The following is a 19789-nucleotide window of genomic DNA, read 5'->3' on the forward strand; positions in this document are numbered from 1 at the left end:
GATATTTTGGAGGTAGGAGACCCAGGAGTTTCAGTTTTAGATGGCCTTTAGCTTTCCCTGCCAAAGAGTCCTGGTGTCTCAGTAAACTGCAACTCCCAGGCTTCTACAGTGTCAAGCCATAGCAATTCAAGTGGTGTCAAACTGCATTAAATCTCCAGTGCAGATGCCTCTTTTGTAGACTGAAGCCCATAGGAAGTAACCACATCCATGGTATGAATAAATTATGAGTGTTTAAGAGATTAAAACCTATTTTAAAAGAATAATATTAATACAACTGGAGGAGGGAGGCCTACAAATCCCATGCCTGTCTCTTCCTCAGTGTGGCACTGTTGAATTGATAATGTTGGATAAGTCGGTTTCTTTCGCTACTGTAGAAATACCAAAACGTGGGTGTGTCTACACTGTGGAATTAATGCAGTTTGATGCCATTTCAACTGCCATGGCTCAATGGTGTGGAATTATGGGAGCTGCAGTTTGTTAATGCACAGAAGGCAGAGAAGGCTGAAGACCTTGCAAATCTATATAATAATAATAATAATTTTATTTCTTACCCGCCTCTCCTTGTTGCTTGACGTCACAGCATAATTAAAACACCTAAACATTGTAAAAATTATATAAAATACACATATTAAAATGTATTTCTATAAAAGATGCATATTAAAATGTATTTCTATAAAATACATGTTAAAATATATAGAGCAGGGAGTAACATTGTAATGTTTAATTATTAAACAGGGATTAAATAACATTATAATGTAATAATACTAATATATTATATATAAGACGAATAATGTTGTAATATAATATATGTTATGTTATATATACTACAACTTATGATATGGTACAATATATTATATAATATTAATAGCATAATATACTGGTAGTGTATTATATATATTATAGTATAACAATATAGTACAATATAATAATATATAATAATATAATAATTGTATATGATATATTACATATATTATTACTAATAATATTGGAGTACAGTGGTATAGTACAATATACAGTAGAGTCTCACTTATCCAACACTTGCTTATCCAACATTCTGGATTATCCAACGCATTTTTGTAGTCAATGTTTTCAATATATCGTGATATTTTGGTGCTAAATTCATAAATACAGTAATTACTACATAGCATTACTGCATATTGAACTACTTTTTCTGCCAAATTTGTTGTCTAACATGATGTTTTGGTGCTTCATTTGTAAAATCATAACCTAATTTGATGTTTAATAGGCTTTTCCTTAATGCCTCCTTATTATCCAACATATTCGCTTATCCAACATTCTGCCAGCCCGTTTATGTTGGATGAGTGATACTCTACTGTAGTAATATGTAATACTAACATTGTGCTATGCTAATAATATATTATCTATTCATATAATATTGACAATAATATCATGCAATCTATATATATAAAAGAGTGATGGCATCACGGCGACCCACAAAACAACAAAACTACAGGCCCCCCAACCTCGAAATTTGACGACACAACCCATCATCCACGCCTCTAGGTTGATACAACAAAAAGAAAAGAAAAATAAAGTCCTAATTAGAGAGAGAGGAATAATTGCTTTTATCCAATTGCTGCCAGTTAGAAGGCTAAGCTCCACCAACTTGGTCTCCTAGCAACCCAATAAAAAATAATAAAAAACACTAAAAAAATTAAAAACACTACAAAATTAATACAATAAATACTATAATAACAGAAAATAACTAAAAATAATACAAGAAAATAATAAAATATAATAAATAAAAAGATAACTTACAATAAAATTAATTAAAAATACAAATAACATCAAATAAAAATTCCACAACAATTTTTAAGCAATACCACCACCACTTTGCCACAGCAACGCGTGGCCAGGCACAGCTAGTACAATATAATACTACTACTAAAACAATAATGATATTGTAATATAGTACTACTAATCTATTAAATATATTCACTACTGATAATATATGATAATATATAATGATATACTGGTTTTTTTTTTAAGTCAGCGAAGTACATGTGTTCCTGGGCATTCTTTCTTTAACAGAAAATCTGGTACCAGAGGCAGAATAACATGGAAAAATTATACGAGATAGTTTCCTACACACACAAAAAAGCAATATTTTAGCAAAGTTTTTAATCCACATATGTACATGTGCAATAAAACATCTAGGTCAGCTAACCTTAATATAAATAAATAAAACATGACTTTGGGACCAAGACTTTGATCAGTAATTGTTATTGTATATTTGTATATTTTAAGTTGTAATGTTTTTGATTGTGAGTTGCTTTGAGTCTCCATATGGAGAGATAAAGCAGGATATAAATAAATAAATAAATAAATAGATAAACACAAGACATGAGCTTAATATTCATGCTTTAAAATATCTCCCAGGACCGCATAGCATTGAGCCACTGCAGTTCAAGTGGGGTCAAACCTGCATTCATTCTACAGTGCAGATGCAACCTTTATCTTTTTTGTTTTCGGAAAGGCTTTGCTGCTCTGCTCTCCAACCCGTTCTCTATCATACCCCATTGCTTTTCAATGTGTATTTATAGGACTTTGCATCAGAGACCTCTTGTCGAGCGAGTGTGCATCTGTGCGCATTGCCGCTATAAATAGCAGGCGCACTGTGCACACCCACGTGTCTGGGAAGAGCAGGTGGCGGGGCTAAATATGAAGCCTGAATCAATATAAGAGGCAAGGAAGGGGGTCAACCTCGCAGGGCCGGGGCAAGAAAGAGGGGCCGGAGCAAACAGAGAGAGTGCAAAGGTTCCCAAACTACGTCTCACAGAATCCTAGGGTTCTGCAAAAGCATCATCGGGGTTCCGCAAAAAATCCTTTTTTAAAGTCTGCATGAAGACTGTATTGAAATTCAATGAACCTTTGCTTTGCAAACAAAATTTGAATTGTAGGACTGTCCGTAGCTAGGAAAGCTTTCCAGGCAATGCTCCATTTATTGATGCAAATTCAGCTTATGTTTACACCTAAAGCAAATTTAGGAATAAGTTACATCATAACAATAATAACAATTTTATTTCTTATCCACTAATAATAAAATGATATTAATAAAAACAATATATTATATAATGTAATAAAAAGTAATACAAAATATTATAATACTAATATGATACAGTAATACTACTAATAATATAATACTAATAATGTATAATAAAATAATACTAATAGTAAAATAATACTAACAATATATAATATAATAATATATAATGTAATAAAAAGTAATATCAATACTAATAATAAATAATAAATAAATAATAAATAATAATAATAAATAAATAATAAATAATAATACTAATATAATGATACAGTAATACTAATAATATAATACTAATAATGTATAATAAAATAAAATAATACTAATACTAACAATACATAATATTATAATGTAATAATAATATATAATGTAATAAAAAGTAATATAAAATACTAATAATGTATAATAAAATAAAATAATACTAATACTAACAATACATAATATTATAATGTAATAATAATATATAATGTAATAAAAAGTAATATAAAATACTAATAATGTATAATAAAATAAAATAATACTAATACTAACAATACATAATATTATAATGTAATAATAATATATAATGTAATAAAAAGTAATATAAAATACTAATAATACTAATGTAATGATACAGTAATTGTCAAGAGTCAGACGCCAATTAGCGAACAAAAATAGAGTTTATTCAGCAGATAAGCCAAAAAGTAATGTTAACACAGAAAAAACCTTGAAACACTTCACTATCAGTGCTTCAAGAGCAGTTCAAACGAAAATATAATTCAGCAACACAAGCAGGTAAAAACAAAGCTAAACAAACTTAGTGCAAACTGCACTTTCTGAGTCCAAGCCCTGCCAGCCGGCTCTGTAGTTTTCAAAGGAACAGTTCCCAAAAGAAAACACCAAATTGGTCAGGAAACAAACAAACAAACTAAGAATGCAGTAGACTGCTTCCACAATGTGGATAAAGCCGAAGGCTCCAAAAGGATGGTGAAAAGACGTCGTCCGGGATTCCAAGGTCAGGTCAGGAGATAACAGCGGTGTCCAAAGAGCAAGCCAGGAGTCAAAAGCCGATAGTAGTCATCAATCACAGGGCGAAGGCAGTAGCAAGGTCAAATTCCGATCCAAGGTCTGAAGAGGGTGCAGTCATCCAAAACAGGTCCATGATAAGACACAGCGAGAGCCAAGCTAGGTGATAACAGCAGATTCAAATCATAGTCCAAGTCCAGTCTTCACAGAGATTCCAATGGCGCCTCAGCAACACCTTGCCACACGCAAAGTGCAGTGGCCAAACATTCCCCTTCCTCCTGGGTGACCAAACACTCACACCCAAATACCAGGTGTCCCAAATCTACTCAGAGTCTGAGCTCCACACAGCTAGAGCTCGTGGATCTGGAGTACCTAGCAATTCGTCGGAGTCCCAATCATCCTGCCCACACTTAGCCCCATGAACACTTAAAGAACCATCCTCCCTTCTCCAAGCATCCCAATTGGGATCAGCTCCTGCAGAAACCCCAGGTTCAGAAGTATCCATACACCTCAAATCCCCAGACATCTCCGGTGGCTGTGCCCATTCAGTGCCCGCTTCCCCAGCCACCACCTGTTCCTCAGCATCCATCTCCCCATCTGAATCTTCCTCAGAAGATCCCCCATATAGCTCTCTAAGTCGCTTCCTGCGCAACTCCTCCAGTGAACCCTCATCACGAGGGTTTTTTCTTCCTCTTCGAATTCCATCCCCATCAACCATAATCCCCGAAGGCGCAGTCACAACAGTAATACTACTAATAATATAATACTAATAATATATAATACAAATGATATAATAATATATAATGTAATAGAAAGTAATATAAAATACTAATAATACTAATGTAATGATATAGTAATACTACTAATAATATAATACTAATAATAATATAATGTAATAGAAAGTAATATAAAATACTAATAATACTAATGTAATGATATAGTAATACTACTAATAATATAATACTACTAATAATATAATGTAATAGAAAGTAATATAAAATACTAATAATACTAATGTAATGATATAGTAATACTACTAATAATATAATACTAATAATAATATAATGATATAATAATATATAATGTAATAGAAAGTAATATAAAATACTAATAATACTAATGTAATGATATAGTAATACAGTAGAGTCTCACTTATCCAAGCTAAACGGGCCGGCAGAAGCTTGGATAAGCGAATATCTTGGCTAATAAGGAGGGATTAAGGAAAAGCCTATTAAACATCAAATTAGGTAATGATTATACAAATTAAGCACCAAAACTTCATGTTATACAACAAATTTGACAGAAAAAGTAGTTCAATACACAATCATGTTATGTTGTAATTACTGTATTTACAAATTTAGCACCAAAATATCACGATATATTGAAAACATTGACTACTAAAATGGCTTGGATTATCCAGAGGCTTGGATAAGTGAGGCTTGGATTTGTGAGACTCTACTGTACTACTAATAATATAATACTAATAATAATATAATGATATAATAATATATAATGTAATAGAAAGTAATATAAAATACTAATAATACTAATATAATGATACAGTAATGCTACTACTACTAATATATAATATAATAATAATATAAAATATAAGATGCCTCTCGCTTCCTGTTGCCTCAGCCCCATGGTTCTTAACTGTGAGCCATTTGCAAGCCGGGTGTTTGTAGCTGAGGGAGGAGGCCTGTCCTCGGGGACGGAGGCCTGTCTTGGCCCGGACGGCCTGCCCTCCTTTCCTCTCCCTTTCCGTCTCCACAGCAATGGATGCGGATCCCCTTTTGCCCTGCCTTGCCTCGGGAGGACGCCCTGCAGAGGCCGACTAGGCCCAAAGGAAGCCTGCCTCGATTGAGTTCCGGCCTTCTGGGCCCGAGAAGCCTGGGCCTGGCTTGGCAGGAAGGGGCGCGCGTGTGGCGGGAGTTCCAAAGGATGCTGCCGCTCTGAGGGCGGGCAGGGCACCCTCTGGCCCGGCGCCAGGGCTGCCATGGCAGAGGCACCCACCGTGGAAGCCACCGCGGCCGCGGAACACGAGCCTCCTGGATCCCCCACGAACAGTTGAGTCACCTGGGGTAGGCCTCAGGGTGGGTCCCCAGGCCAACTGGGCCTGGACTGCACGAGAGATGCCCAACCTGTGCGCCAGTTCCCCTCTTCAGCCTGCTGGGCTTTGTAGTACCTCAGGTTTTCCTTGGCAAGACGTACTGAGGCTGAGAAAGTGTGGCATCAGTTTGAACTTTAAGAGAACAATCCAAAGTGTTGAGTCCTATGCTTTTCTCTCATGGAAGAATAAAGGGGTTGGGCTGGATGGCCTCTGGGGTTGCTCTTATTATTATTATTATTATTATCAACACAACGACGTTGTATGGCACAGCAAACAAGATAGATATGCTGGATTTTGTTTCACAAAACCACAAGTCGAACACTTCCCAAGTGTCTAGGACTGTGTGATGTATTTTCTGATGATGTGTGCAGATCCCAGTAGGGTGGCCTTTTGCAGTTGGCAGATGGTGATTTTGTCAATGTCTATTGTTTCCAAATGCCGGCTGAGATCTTTTGGCACAGCACCCAGTGTGCCCATCACCACCGGGACCACCTGTACTGGTTTCTGCCAGAGTCTTTGAAGTTCAATCTTGAGGTCCTGATAGCGGCTGAGTTTTTCCTGTTGTTTTTCATCTATGCGACTGTCACCTGGGATGGCAACATCAATGATCCAAACCTTGTTCTTTTCCACAACTGTGATGTCTGGTGTGTTGTGTTCCAGAACTTTGTCAGTCTGGATTCGGAAGTCCCACAGTATCTTTGCGTGCTCATTCTCCAATACTTTTGCAGGTTTGTGATCCCACCAGTTCTTTTCTGCTGGGAGGTGGTACTTGAGGCATAAGTTCCAATGAATCATTTGGGCCACATAGTTGTGCCTCTGTTTGTAGTCTGTCTGTGCGATTTTCTTACAGCAGCTGAGGATATGATCAATGGTTTTGTCGGTTTCCTTGCACAGTCTGCATTTTGGGTCATCAGCTGATTTTTCAATCTTGGCCTTAATATTATTATTATTATTATTATTATTATTATTGACACAACAACATTGTATGACACATCAAACAAAATAGATATGCTGGATTTCGTATATTATTATTATTATTATTATTATTACTACAAAGGCTGTATGGCCATCTGTTGGGGTGCTTTGATTGTGCTTTTCCTGCTTGGCAGAAGGCCCCTGGGGTTTTTGTTGTTATTGTTATTGTTACTGTTGTTACAAAGGTTGGGTGACCATCTGTTGGATGCCCCCTGGATTTTCTGTAGTAGTAGTTGTTATTGTTGTTGTTGTTGTTGATGTTATTGTTATTACAAGGGCTAAGTGACCATCTGTTGGATGGTTGCTGGAATTGTTGTTGGAATTGTTATTGTTATTTTTGCAAAGGCTGGATGTTAGATGGCCCCTGGAGTTTCTGTTGTTGTTGTTGTTGTTGTTGTTGTTATTACAAAGGCTGAGTGACCATCTGTTGAATAGCCCCTGGAGTTTATGTTGTTGTTATTATTATTATTATTTCAAAGGCTTGGTGACCATATTTTGGATGGCCTCTGGAGTTTCTGTTGTTGTTGTTGTTGTTGTTGTTGTTGTTGTTACAAAGGCTGGATGACTATCTGTTGGATTTCCCCTGGAATTTCTGTTGTTGTTTTATTTTATTTATTTTATTTCCAATATTTCACCCGAAGGGACTCAGGGTGGCGTACAATTGGCAACAATTTGATGCCGACACATCATTAAAAACAACAACATATAAAAATGTATTACAACCAATTAAATACAGTATAAAATATAAAACATAAAACATATGCTTAAAATCCGTTCGTCCAATATCCTCCTACTATATCCATATAACAGTCTGGGTCGTCTTTGTCATTTATTCGTAAAAGCCTGGGCACATAGCCATGTTTTTAAGGCTTTTCTAAAACTCAAAAGGGTTGGGGCTTGCCGTATATCTCTGGGGAGGGTTGTTGTTGTTGTTGTTACAAAGGCTGGATGACTATCTGTTGGATGGCCCCTGGAATTTCTGCTGCTGTTGTTGTTGTTGTTGTTGTTGTTACAAAGGCTGGGTAACCATCTGTTGAGGGTGCTTTGACTTGTGTTTTCCCTGCATGGCAGAATAAAGGGGGTTGAACTGGATGGCTCGTGGGGTTCCTCCTATTATTATTATTATTATTATTATTATTATTATTATTATTATTACAAAGGTTGGATGGCAGTCTGTTGAGGTGCTTTGATTGTGTTTTCTCTGCATGGCAGAATAAAGGGGGTTAAACTGGATTTTCCCTGGGGTTGCTCTTATTATTATTATTACAAAGGCTGGATGGCTATCTGTTGGGGTGCTTAGATTGTGTTTGTGTTTTTCCTGCATGGAAGAATAAAAGAACGAACAACTCCTGGGCACTTCCCCTGACATACTGTTACATTTATGTTGGTTAAAATTATTCTTCATTTTAAATATTGTATTGATCTTTCTTTCCTTCCCCTCCACTACAAATGAGATATATGTGCCGTGTGCATAGTAAGCTGTTCATGTATTTTTCAATTAGATCACACAAATGCTCTCCATCCATCTGCCACTGGCCCAGCTTGTCTGTCAAATTTTAGAACACAATGCATCGAAGAGGTTTCCCATGCCTGATACACACCCACACCCACACACACACATATTTCTTAGGCCTCCACGAGAAACTTTTGCTTGCAAAAGGGCTCCGCAGCTAAAAAAAAGTTTGAAAAACCCGGCTCTAAATTGTTTGTCTTGAGTAGGAAGCTTTGTTTATTGATGGATTTTGCCAAATGAAATTTCTTTCTTGGAGATCTTCCTTATCTCCATATTTGTGCGGGTTTTTTTTTTTGCTGATTGCATGAATCCTGGAATTGGAAGGGACCTTTTTTAAGAACAATTGTGTCGGAACACCAAAGCTTTCAGAAATAGAAAAGAAACCTTGGGGTGCATCTATGCTGTAGAATGAATCCACTTTAATTGCCTTGGTTCAATGCTATGGGATTGTGGGGTGTAGTTTTGCAAGGCCTTGAGCCTTTTCTGCCAAAGAGTGAGGATGCCTCACCAAAGTAATTACATAGCATTGAGCTTTGATAATTAAATCACATATGACATCCCTCAAATAGAAGTTCCAGGTGCTCCTGAAGTAGCTTCCCCTATTGCTTTGCGTCAGATTACCATATTACGTGACTCTAATGCCCACCCTAATTTTGACAAGGTAATTTAGCCAAAAAAGGTGAGTTTTAGATTTGAGTAAATCCAGTATTCTAGTACAGTAGAGTCTCACTTATCCAAGCCCCACTTATCCAAGCCTCTGGATTATCCAAGCCATTTTTGTAGTCAATGTTTTCAATATATCATGATATTTTGGTGCTAAATTCGTAAATACAGTAATTACAACATAACATTACCGCGTATTGAACTACTTTTTCTGTCAAATTTGTTGTATAACATGATATTTTGGTGCTTAATTTGTAAAATCATAACCTAATTTGATGTTTAATAGGCTTTTCCTTAATCCCTCATTATCCAAGATATTCACTTATCCAAGCTTCTGCCGGCCCGTTTAGCTTGGATAAGTGAGACTCTACTGTACTTTGTTTTGAGGGAAGCTGCTATTTGCCCATTGTAAGCAGACACACTTAGCTACAATACCATTGGGAAGACTGGGATCCCAACTCCATCCCAACTCAAGTTTTATTGCATTGCTTCATTCAAACATGTTGCTGCCACACAACACTGTCTTTCTCCAACCTGCCTTCATTGCTCTTCCTGCGTCAATGCTTCTATTAAACCTTCATCTCATTCCTCTGTGTTTCTCTTCCCTCCCCAAATCCAGCTCAGATGCGTTCTCTGAAGGATGAGTACGATTCCCTGCAAGGAGTGAAGGATGTTGAGCTGGAACGCGTCGAACGGGAGCTACGGGAAGCCAACGAGGAGATCCACAACCTGCGCTTGGATGCCGAGGAGGCCGCCGCTTTGCACGAAAACGAAATCGCTGGCTTGCAAGAGGAGCTTTGCCGGCTGAAAGCGGAGCTGGATCGGGTGCAGCAGGTCCGGAACGAGTATGACATGGAAATCACTGCCCTGAGGGCCGAGATCAATATGAAGAAGTCACCTCCAGGCACATCAGCCAGCCCATCTGTGTCTGAGTTGGCTACGATGTCAGATATGGAAGAGCAGCTTTCCAACGCCAATGAGGAAGTGGGCCACCTACAAGGTAATTGGGGCTGCCTTGCACTGTGGGTGCTCTTCAGGGGTTAAAGAACTGAGTGCTGGGAGATGAAAGTGTTGGTGCCTTAATTCCTAGTGTAGACTAGAGATGAGGAGATTATTATTATTAATAATAGTAAAAACTTCACTTATATACTGCCCTATCTCCTCAAGGGACTCAGGGCAGTTTCCAACAACAGAAAATATAAACCAATTTAAAACCATGCAACTGCAACATGATACAAAATGAACATAAGTGCACAAGACATACAATCAGTTAACAATGGCCTAAAACTAATGACAAAAACTCCATCAACGAACCAAAATACTGTGACCAGGGTTCAACGTTGAGGTAGTCCACTATTAGATGCTAAGTGTTAGGGATTCCTCTTCTTCAGAAGAGGAAGGGGAGCAGGAAAGTGTTCATGAATCTGAGGGTGAGTTGGAATCTGAGGAGGAGATTTTGAAAGTACCCACATTTCAGGAGGGGTGAAAGGAAACTGAACAGGGATGTCGTTCAGCTAGAATAGCTGCCAGAAATGCAGCTGAGTAATTGGGAACTGCCCTAGCAGCTGTGAGGGGACTCCGGGCTATAAAGCAGAAGCAGGTGCAGCCAGCTCTTGCTGGTAACAAACTGACTCGAATGCCTAAGCCTTCGCTCCCCTTGTGCCTGTTTCGAGTCTGCATCTGGGAAACTGCTCCCAAGGATTTATTGCTGTTTCTTTGTCAGAAGTAAGACTGCTATTTGATTTGGGAAGTTATCAGAGACTAAGAACTGTGTTTGACCTAAGACGTCCTTGCTTTCTTTTGCATTATTCCACTGAGTGTGCTGTTCTTTATGTTTTGCTGAAGTAAAGCAGTTTTCATTTACTTACCACAGTGTTTTAAGGCTGTTCTTGAAAGACAAAACAGGACACTAAGCATAACAGGTGACACAATACAGTATGGGGCAAGGAAGTGGGTGAAGTGCTCAGCGGGAGCATAGCCGGGAGGGCCAAGGGTTAGTCCTGCTCAAAGATCTGCCGAAACTACCTGGTGAGGGTATCTGCATAAAGGTTGTCTGGCCTTTGTTGCCTGAAGGCATCTTCTGTTTGGGAGGTGTTTGCTGCCTGGAGTTCCCCAGTTTCTGAGTGCTGTTCTTTATTTATTGTCGTGATTCTGGTGTTTTAAATACTGATGACTAGATTTTGTGCAATGTCATGGTTTCCTCCTTTTTTTGAAATTGTCCACATGCTTTTTGTGGATTTCAGTGGCTTCTCTTTGTAGTCTGACATGACGGTTGTCAGTGGTTCTCAGATAATATTCTGTGTCCTGGTTGGTTCATCCAGTGCTCTGCTATAGCTGACTTCTCTGGTTGGATTAGTCTGCAGTGCCTTTCGTGTTCCTTGATCCATGTTTGGTGACCCCATGTAGATTTCTTGTTCACAGCTGCACGGTATGCGATAGACTCCTGCAGTGGTTAGAGGATCCCTTTTATCCTTTGCTGAACGTAGCATTTGCTGAATTTTCTTGGTGGGTCTGTAGATTGTTTGGAGGTTGTGTTTCTTCATCAGCGTCCCTATGCGGTCAGTGGTTCCCTTGATGCCTGGTAAGAACACTTTTCCTTGGGTGGATCTTTGTCTTTCCTCTTGTGGCTTGTTCTTGGTCTTGCAGCTTTACTGATGTCTGTTGTAGAATACCCATTGGTCTGCAGAGCCCAGTTTAGGCCAATGTGTATTCTACAACAGACATCAGAGGAGATGTAAGACCAAGATAGTAGTGTACAAATACAAGTATTTGCCAAAAATCACCTGAACATCAGGAAGTCCACATGAACACCAGGAAGAACTTCCTAACTGTGAGAGCTGTTCAACAGTGGAACTCTCTCCCCTGGACTGTGGTGGAGGCTCCTTCTTTGGAGGCTTTTAAGCAGAGGCTGGATGGCCATCTGTCGGGTGTGCTTTGAATGCAATTTCCTGCTTCTTGGCAGAATGGGGTTGAACTGGACAGCCCATGAGGTCTCATCCAACTCTAATATTCTATGATTCTATGATTAAAAGGGAATACTGTAGAGTCTCACTTATCCAAGCCTCACTTATCCAAGCCTCTGGATTATCCAAGCCATTTTTGTAGTCAATGTTTTCAATATATCATGATATTTTAGTGATAATTTGTAAACACAGTAATTACAACATAACATTACTGTATATTGAACTACTTTTTATGTCAAATTTGTTGTATAACATGATGTTTTGGTGCTTAATTTGTAAAATAATCTAATTTGATGTTTAATAGGCTTTTCCTTAATCCCTCCTTATTATCCAAGATATTCACTTATCCAAGCTTCTGCCGGCCCGTTTAGCTTGGATAAGTGAGACTCTACTGTAATAATGAACGAAGCAGGCCTGAGTGAAAGTCACAAAATCCTTGCTCCCAGCTTTCTGATTTTTATTTAATGAGGGGACATTTGCACTTCAGAATTTTGGAATCGTATTAAAAGAAGAGAGTTTTAGTTTTCTACTGGGGGCATTCTTTGTACCAAAGCAATAATTAAAAATCGACAAAGAAATCAAAAGGACTAGGCCCTGAGATCTGGAAACCCAAAGATCCATAGGAAGAATGCTATGTAGGCCACCAGATGCTTCACTCTGGAGAAGCAGATTTTGTTTCGCCTTCAAAGTAAAAGCAAAAGCAGGCCCGGCGACAGGGACCGTGAGGTGTTAGGTTCATGTTTCCGGTTTTGTGGAGCTCCTTGTCGTGGCCTCGGTCCAAACCCCATCTGCTCCAAGACTGGAACAAGTCTGGCTCTCAATAAGCCCAAGCTCTGGTTCTTCTGCATAGGCTGGGGAACAGGTTTGTGACCTCCGTGAATGGCACTCCTGCATTTCGTATGGGTTTGTGTCTTTTTCAGAGGAACTCCAGACCCTCAAGGCTCAATACCACGACCTGAGCGACGAGTACCAGATCTTGCAGGAGAGCAACAGGGTCATGGTCCACCAGCTGGAGAGACTGGAAGCCATCAAGTACAAGTGAGTCCCAGCGATTAGATGGGAGGCATTGTGAGAGTTGAAGTCCAAAATACCCAGAGGGCCCAAGTTTGCCCATACCTGGTTTAAATCTTTTGGTGTCAGGCATGCAAATGTAAAATGTTTTAAAGTGATCAACAAAGTGGTGAAAAACAGTGATTACAACCAGTGCTCTGCATTTACGGATTTAACTTTTACAAATCTGATTATTCGGGGATACGATTATTATATATTTCCTCTCTAGAACTCTCTAGGTCAGGGGTCCCCAAACTAAGGCCCGGGGGCCGGATGCGGCCCTCCAAGGCCATTTACCTGGCCCCCACTCTCAGTTTTAGACTTAGGCTCGCCCAAAGTCTGAAATGACTTGAAGGCACACAATAACAACAATCCTACTTGATTATCTCATTGGCCAGAAGCAGGCCCACATTTCCCACTGAAATCTTGAGAAGTTTACAGTATGTTGGTTAAAATTATTTTTATTTTTTAAATATTGTATTGTTCTTTCATTTACCAATATTGTAAATGAAATATTGTAAATGAATGATATGGTAATAATATATTGTGTATACATACAATATTAATAATAATATTATAATGTAATACAATATAATATTTATTTATTACAGTATTTCTACCCCGTCCTTCTCACCCAATAGGAGACTCAGGGCGGCTAATAATAATAATACAATATAATAATATTGTATAATATAATAATATTAATTATATATTATATATTAAATGTAATATTACTAATAATATTACGGTATAATGGTATAGTACAATGTAGTAATATATAATGCTAATATTGTGCTATGCTAATAATGTAATATATTGTATGTACAATATATTATATTATTAGCATAGCACAATATGCTATGTGAGGTATAAATGTAGTAAATAAATAAATAAGTAATTGTTGCTGTGTTTTTTTTTTTGCACTACAAATAAGATGTGTGCAGTGAGCATAGGAATTTGTTCATTTTTTTTCAAATGCTAATTCGGCTCCTCAACAATCTGAGGGAGCATGAATCAGCCCTACACTTAAAAAGTTTGAGGACCCTTGCTCTAGGTCCTCTGTTGTAAACTCTAGGGTCAACTTTAGCCAAAAGCTGACCATAGAGTTATGCTGAAGGACTTGCAGATTCCTAGGGAAGTGTTCTCTCAGGCAAATACACACACACAGCATTTTTTCCATATTTTCTGAGGGGTCCTGAGCCCCTAACCAAGCTAAAGTGAAAGCCTGATTTTGTTTAATCTCTGTTAAGTTTTTAACAATGTTGTAATGAAAGCACGACATGTCTATTATTCTATCATGGAAGCATAAAAAGAGACATTAGTCCTCATTGAACCTCCAACACCCAGAATTCCTAGCCAGCTAGTCCAATGGTCGGGAATTCTGGGAGTTGAAGTTCAAAACACTTGGAGAGACCTGATATTAAGCAAATTGGTTGCTAATAGATGGAGATATGCTAATACCAGGCCTGGGCAAACTTGGGCCCTCCAGGGGTTTTGGACTTCAACTCCCACAATTCCGAACAGCCTACCGGCTGTTCGGAATTGTGGGAGTTGAAGTCCAAAACCCCTGGAGGGCCCAAGTTTGCCCAGGCCTGCAAGTACTGACATGCAATTATCTGCACAAACATGCTGTGGAGATCTCAGGCAGAGGGGAATTTTTTCTTTCTTTCTTTTCTTCTTATTCACTTTAGATGGTAGTGTAACTTAGTTTAGAATATGTGTGACCGAGGCTTGGATGTTGGAGAACATTAAAAAGTTTATTCAGGCACAGAACTTAGTGGTTACAATGTTGTTTCTCAGAGTTACACTTTCTTAATCAGTTGCAAATATATCTTATGATGAATCCACTTTCAAAATACTTTCTCCTTTCCTTGAGCAGTCTAAACCTTTTTCTTCTCTTACAACCAAAGCTATCAACTGATCACTTTGGATCTAACTGGGATTGCTTCCCCTTACTACTCAGACTCTACGAATAAACCCAAACAAGTCACTTAACTTGCTTAATTTGACACAACTAGAGATCTGAGCTTCCCTGGTTTCCCTAACCTGGAACCAGTGTCTTCCCCGTGACTCAGATCACAGACTAAACTGTTTTTAAAACATTCCCTCCTTTTCCTCCAAACGGCGGTTGGCTCCGCCCTCGTTACTATGGCAACCTACCTCAGAATGCTGAGCTGGCTACCATCCCCCACGCACTGGTAACTAATACTTACCCTTTTAAACATAGTTAAACATGATTTTTAAAACGAAATTAAACATGACATCTATAAATCAAAATAAAAACACACTTCTTTACACATGCCATTCAAAAATAATGGCGATTATATCCGCCCAAGCGCACCTTCAACAAATAAAGGTGATTTGCATGCAGCAAAATGGAAGCAGGTAGCGTATCATGATGGGAAGAAATGTAGGGCCTCGTCCCAACTCCCTCTGTTATCCTTTTACCCAAAATCGCATGCTCTGGCTTACCACCAAGACCAGTTTGGACTGCGGGCATACATAACATGACCCAGATTTCCAGAAAAGCATAGGGTAAAAAGTTGAATGTTGATACTCAAGAGTTGAGAACTCAAAAAAAAAGAACTGAATTAGATTTGAATGCCTAGGAATGTCCTGTGTTATGTGTTACGCCAGCACTGGGCGCAGGGTGAGTAGAATATTCTTCCTCTGACAGGACCAGAAGCAAGTCGGAATCCGAGTCCATGGACTCGGATTCAGAGCCGGAGCAGGTCCCGGTCGATCCCAGCATCCGCCGGGTCTCCATCGCCCGGAGGAACACCCTGCGTGCGGGCGCCAGCGTCTCCTTCAAGTCGGTGGAGGTCGTGGGCACCAGCAGCACGGAGGGCGAGGAGAAGATGGAGAAGCTGGAGGAGGAGGACGAGTATGACCTAGAGAACCAGCTGATGATGGAGGAGGAGAAGGTGGAGCTGGTGCAGGCGCAAGTACGACCAAGCAAGGCCCTTGGAGCCTTCCCCTTCCCTAGAGCACTGATGCTCTCTTTATGGGCCATTGATGCTCTTTCTGTGGGGCATGGATGCTTGGAGCATTGATGCTCTTTCTACGGGGCATTGGTGCTCTCTCTGAGGAGCATTGGTGCTCTCTCTGAGGAGCACTGATGCTCTCTCTATGGGGTATTAGTACTCTCACTAAGGAGCACTGATGCTCTCTCTGTGGGGCATGGATGCTCTTTCTATGGGGTATTGGTGCTCTCTCTGAGGAGCACTGATGCTCTCTCTATGGGTATTGATGCTCTTTTTATGGGGCACCTATGAGAAATCAGTGCTCTTTCAATGGGGCATTGATGATCTTTCCTTAGAACATTGATGCTCTTTCATAGAATCATAGAGTTGGAAGAGACCTCGTGGGTCATCCAGTCCAACCCCCTGTCAAAAAGCAGGAAATTGCATTCAAAGCACCCCCGACAGATGGCCATGGTACATTGATTCTCAAAAGGGCATTGATGCTCTTTCTGTGGGTCGTTAATGCTCTCTCTAAGGGGCATTGATGCTCTCTCCTTGAAGCATTGATACACTTTTTGCAGGGCATGGATGCTCTCTCCATGGGGCACTGATGCTCTCCCCATGGGGCATTGATGTTCTTTCTATGGGACATTGATGTTCTCTCCATGGGGAACTGATGCTTTCCCTATGGGGCCTTGATATTCTTTCTTTGGGACATTGATGCTCTCTCTAAGGGGCATTGATGTTCTATCTATGAGCGATCAATGCTCTTTTTATGGAACATCGATGTTCTATGAGGCATTGATGCTGCTCTCTCCTTGGAACATTGATTCTTTTTCTAAGGAGCATTGATACTCTTTCTATGGGACATGGATGCTCCCTCCTTGGAACATTGATTATCTCTCTAAGGAGCATTGATGCTCTTTCTATAGGGCATGGATGCTCTCTCCTTGGAACATTCATGCTCTCTCTAAGAAGCATTGACGCGCTCTCTAAATAGCATTGATCCTCTCTCCTTGGAGTATTGATGGTATTACCTTGGAGCATTGATGTTCTCTCAAAGGAGCATTGATGCTCCCTGAATCCCTTCCTCTCGCCCTTCCCCTCCACAAATCATGATATCATGAACCGTATCCCTGCCACTCACCACAAATATAGATTGTCTTCCACATCATCACATGTTCTTTCCATATTAATCATAGCCTGCAGAAATTGTTTTTCCAGAATCTCTTTTAAGCCAAAGAAGGTTTAAGTCCAAGATTGCCTTGATGAGTATCAACAATAAATAGCTTCCAAATGAGCTCAGATCATCTCGATCCAAAAGTGGATAAATAAGGTAGAGAGCGTGGTTCATCCAGAAAAAATTAATAGTAGTAAAAGGAGACATATTTCTATGCTAGTTTTGGTTATGTTAAAAATTTTGAACTGATTTAAATCAAAGGCATTAAATAGCATGTTAACAATATCACAGATTGATGTTATAACTATCTTTTCCTGATTTAGGATAAATTAATTGCCCTTTGGTGATTTAATTTGAACACATGAGCGTCCACATTAACGTTTCCAATGTCTGGACAGGGCTGATAAGGGAAAGGAAAGGATATTTGGGGCAGATAACTTGGAGGAGAGATGTGTGGAAATGAATTGGTATCAGGTGTTAAAAGATACCAGCATAAGGATCCAGGTGGCCAGCCGTTTCTGGCTGTAGAAAGCAATTTTGGGAGAATGGATTTAAGCACAGGCCAGTGGATATAATCTTATTAGAAGAGAAGAAGTGTTTAAGAGAAATAAGAAATGGATGTGTTCTCTTCAGGTATAGCTACTTTGGTGTAATTCTGTGGTCAGCTTCAGCTAGAATGGCACTGGAGGATCTAAGGGAGCTTAGTGAAGTGTTCTGTCAGATAAAATAATAATAATAATAATAATAATAATAATAATAATAATAATAATAATAATAATAAATCACACAGTCCTAGACACTTGGGAAGTGTTCGACTTGTGATTTTGTGATATGAAATCCAGCATATCTATCTTGTTTGCTGTGTCATAATAAAATAATAAAAATAATAATAATAATAATAATAATAATAATAATAGGCTTTTATTTGCCACTTGTGTGAGTTTCCTGTGCCCCTAATCTCTAAAATAGAGGCAGATTATGTGTAAATGTGTGTGTATGTGTGAAATAGAAATGTTTGCATATTTGTATATTTTAAATTGAATGCTAATGCTTTTATGTTAAGCCGCTTTGCGTCTAGCGGGGTATAAATATAGTAATGATAATGATAATAATAATGGAAGGAAGAAAGGAAAGAGGGTACTTAGGGGTTTAAGATTACCTAATAAAAATATCCTTTATTCTATTTCACACACACATATGCACAGAATCTGCCCCATCTCAGGCCCCTTGTACACTGCCATATAAAATCCAGATGATCTGCTTTGAACTGGGATATATGGCAGTGTAGACTCACATACTCCAAAGTAGATAATGTGGATTATATGGCATTGTAGAAGGGGTCTTCGATGGGGCAGATTCTGTGTATATGTGCGTGTGTGTATGAAATACAATAAAGGAAGAAGGAAGGAAGGAAGAAGGGAAAGGAAAGAAGGTACTTGAGTTTAAAATTACTTAATGAAGTTGAAGATGAGAAGGAAGATGCTGAGGCCTCATCTACACTGCCATATAAAATCCAGATGATCTGCTTTGAACTGGAATATGTGGCAGCGTAATCCAGTTCAAAGTAGATAATGTGTATTGTATGGCAGTGTAGAAGGGACCTTAGATGGAGCAGATTCTGTGTATATGAAATAGAATGGCGGAAGAAAGGAAAAGAAAGGAAAAGAAAGGAAAAGAAAGGAAAGAGGTTACTTGTGGGTTTAAGATTACTTAATAAAAGTGAAGATGAGAAGGAAGATGCTGAGGCCCCATCTCAGCCCCATCTACACTGCCATATAAAATTCAGATTATCTGTTTTGAACTGGAATATATGGCAGTGTAGATTCATATAATCCAGCTCAAAGCAGATCATTTGGATTTCATATGGCAGTGTAGATGGGGTCTGAGTGAGATGGACAGACGGAAATCACATCAGGATAAGTAGAATAATAGAATAGTAGAGTTGGAAGAGACCTCATGGGCCATCCAGTCCAAGTAGGAGGGAAAAAAGTTTTTTACTCTATGCAATGCTAGATACTTAAGGGATGAAAAGAAAATTCAATTACAGTAGAATCTCACTTATCCAAGGTTCTTTATTATCCAAGGCAGTCTGCCTTTTAGTAGTCATTGTTTTTGTAGGAAATGTTACAATGTTTTGGTGCTAAATTCGTAAATACAGTAATTACTACATAACGTTACTGTGTATTGAACTGCTTTTTCTGTCAATTTGTTGTAAAACATGATGCTTTGGTGCTTAATTTGTAAAATTATAATGTAATTTTATGTTTAATAGGCTTTTCTCTGAATCCCTCCTTATTATCCAAGAT

General features: G+C 38.8%; 1 protein-coding gene across 9 annotated transcripts in view; it reads left to right on the forward strand.

The window, feature by feature from the left end:
- ccdc136 (coiled-coil domain containing 136) overlaps positions 1-19789 on the forward strand; it is a 57751-nt gene that overhangs the window by 19878 nt on the left and 18084 nt on the right. For 8 of the 9 annotated variants that reach the window (XM_062983391.1, XM_062983387.1, XM_062983389.1 and 5 more), the window contains exons 4-6: positions 9947-10327; positions 13211-13328; positions 16018-16285. In XM_062983391.1, the coding sequence (XP_062839461.1) occupies positions 9947-10327; positions 13211-13328; positions 16018-16285 (767 nt within the window). Of the gene's footprint in view, positions 1-5812; positions 6133-9946; positions 10328-13210; positions 13329-16017; positions 16286-19789 lie in introns of those variants that run through there. The other variant, XM_062983394.1, reaches the window with a different exon arrangement.

This window comes from Anolis carolinensis, chromosome 5 (assembly GCF_035594765.1).
Source record: "Anolis carolinensis isolate JA03-04 chromosome 5, rAnoCar3.1.pri, whole genome shotgun sequence".
Lineage (NCBI taxonomy): Eukaryota > Metazoa > Chordata > Lepidosauria > Squamata > Dactyloidae > Anolis > Anolis carolinensis.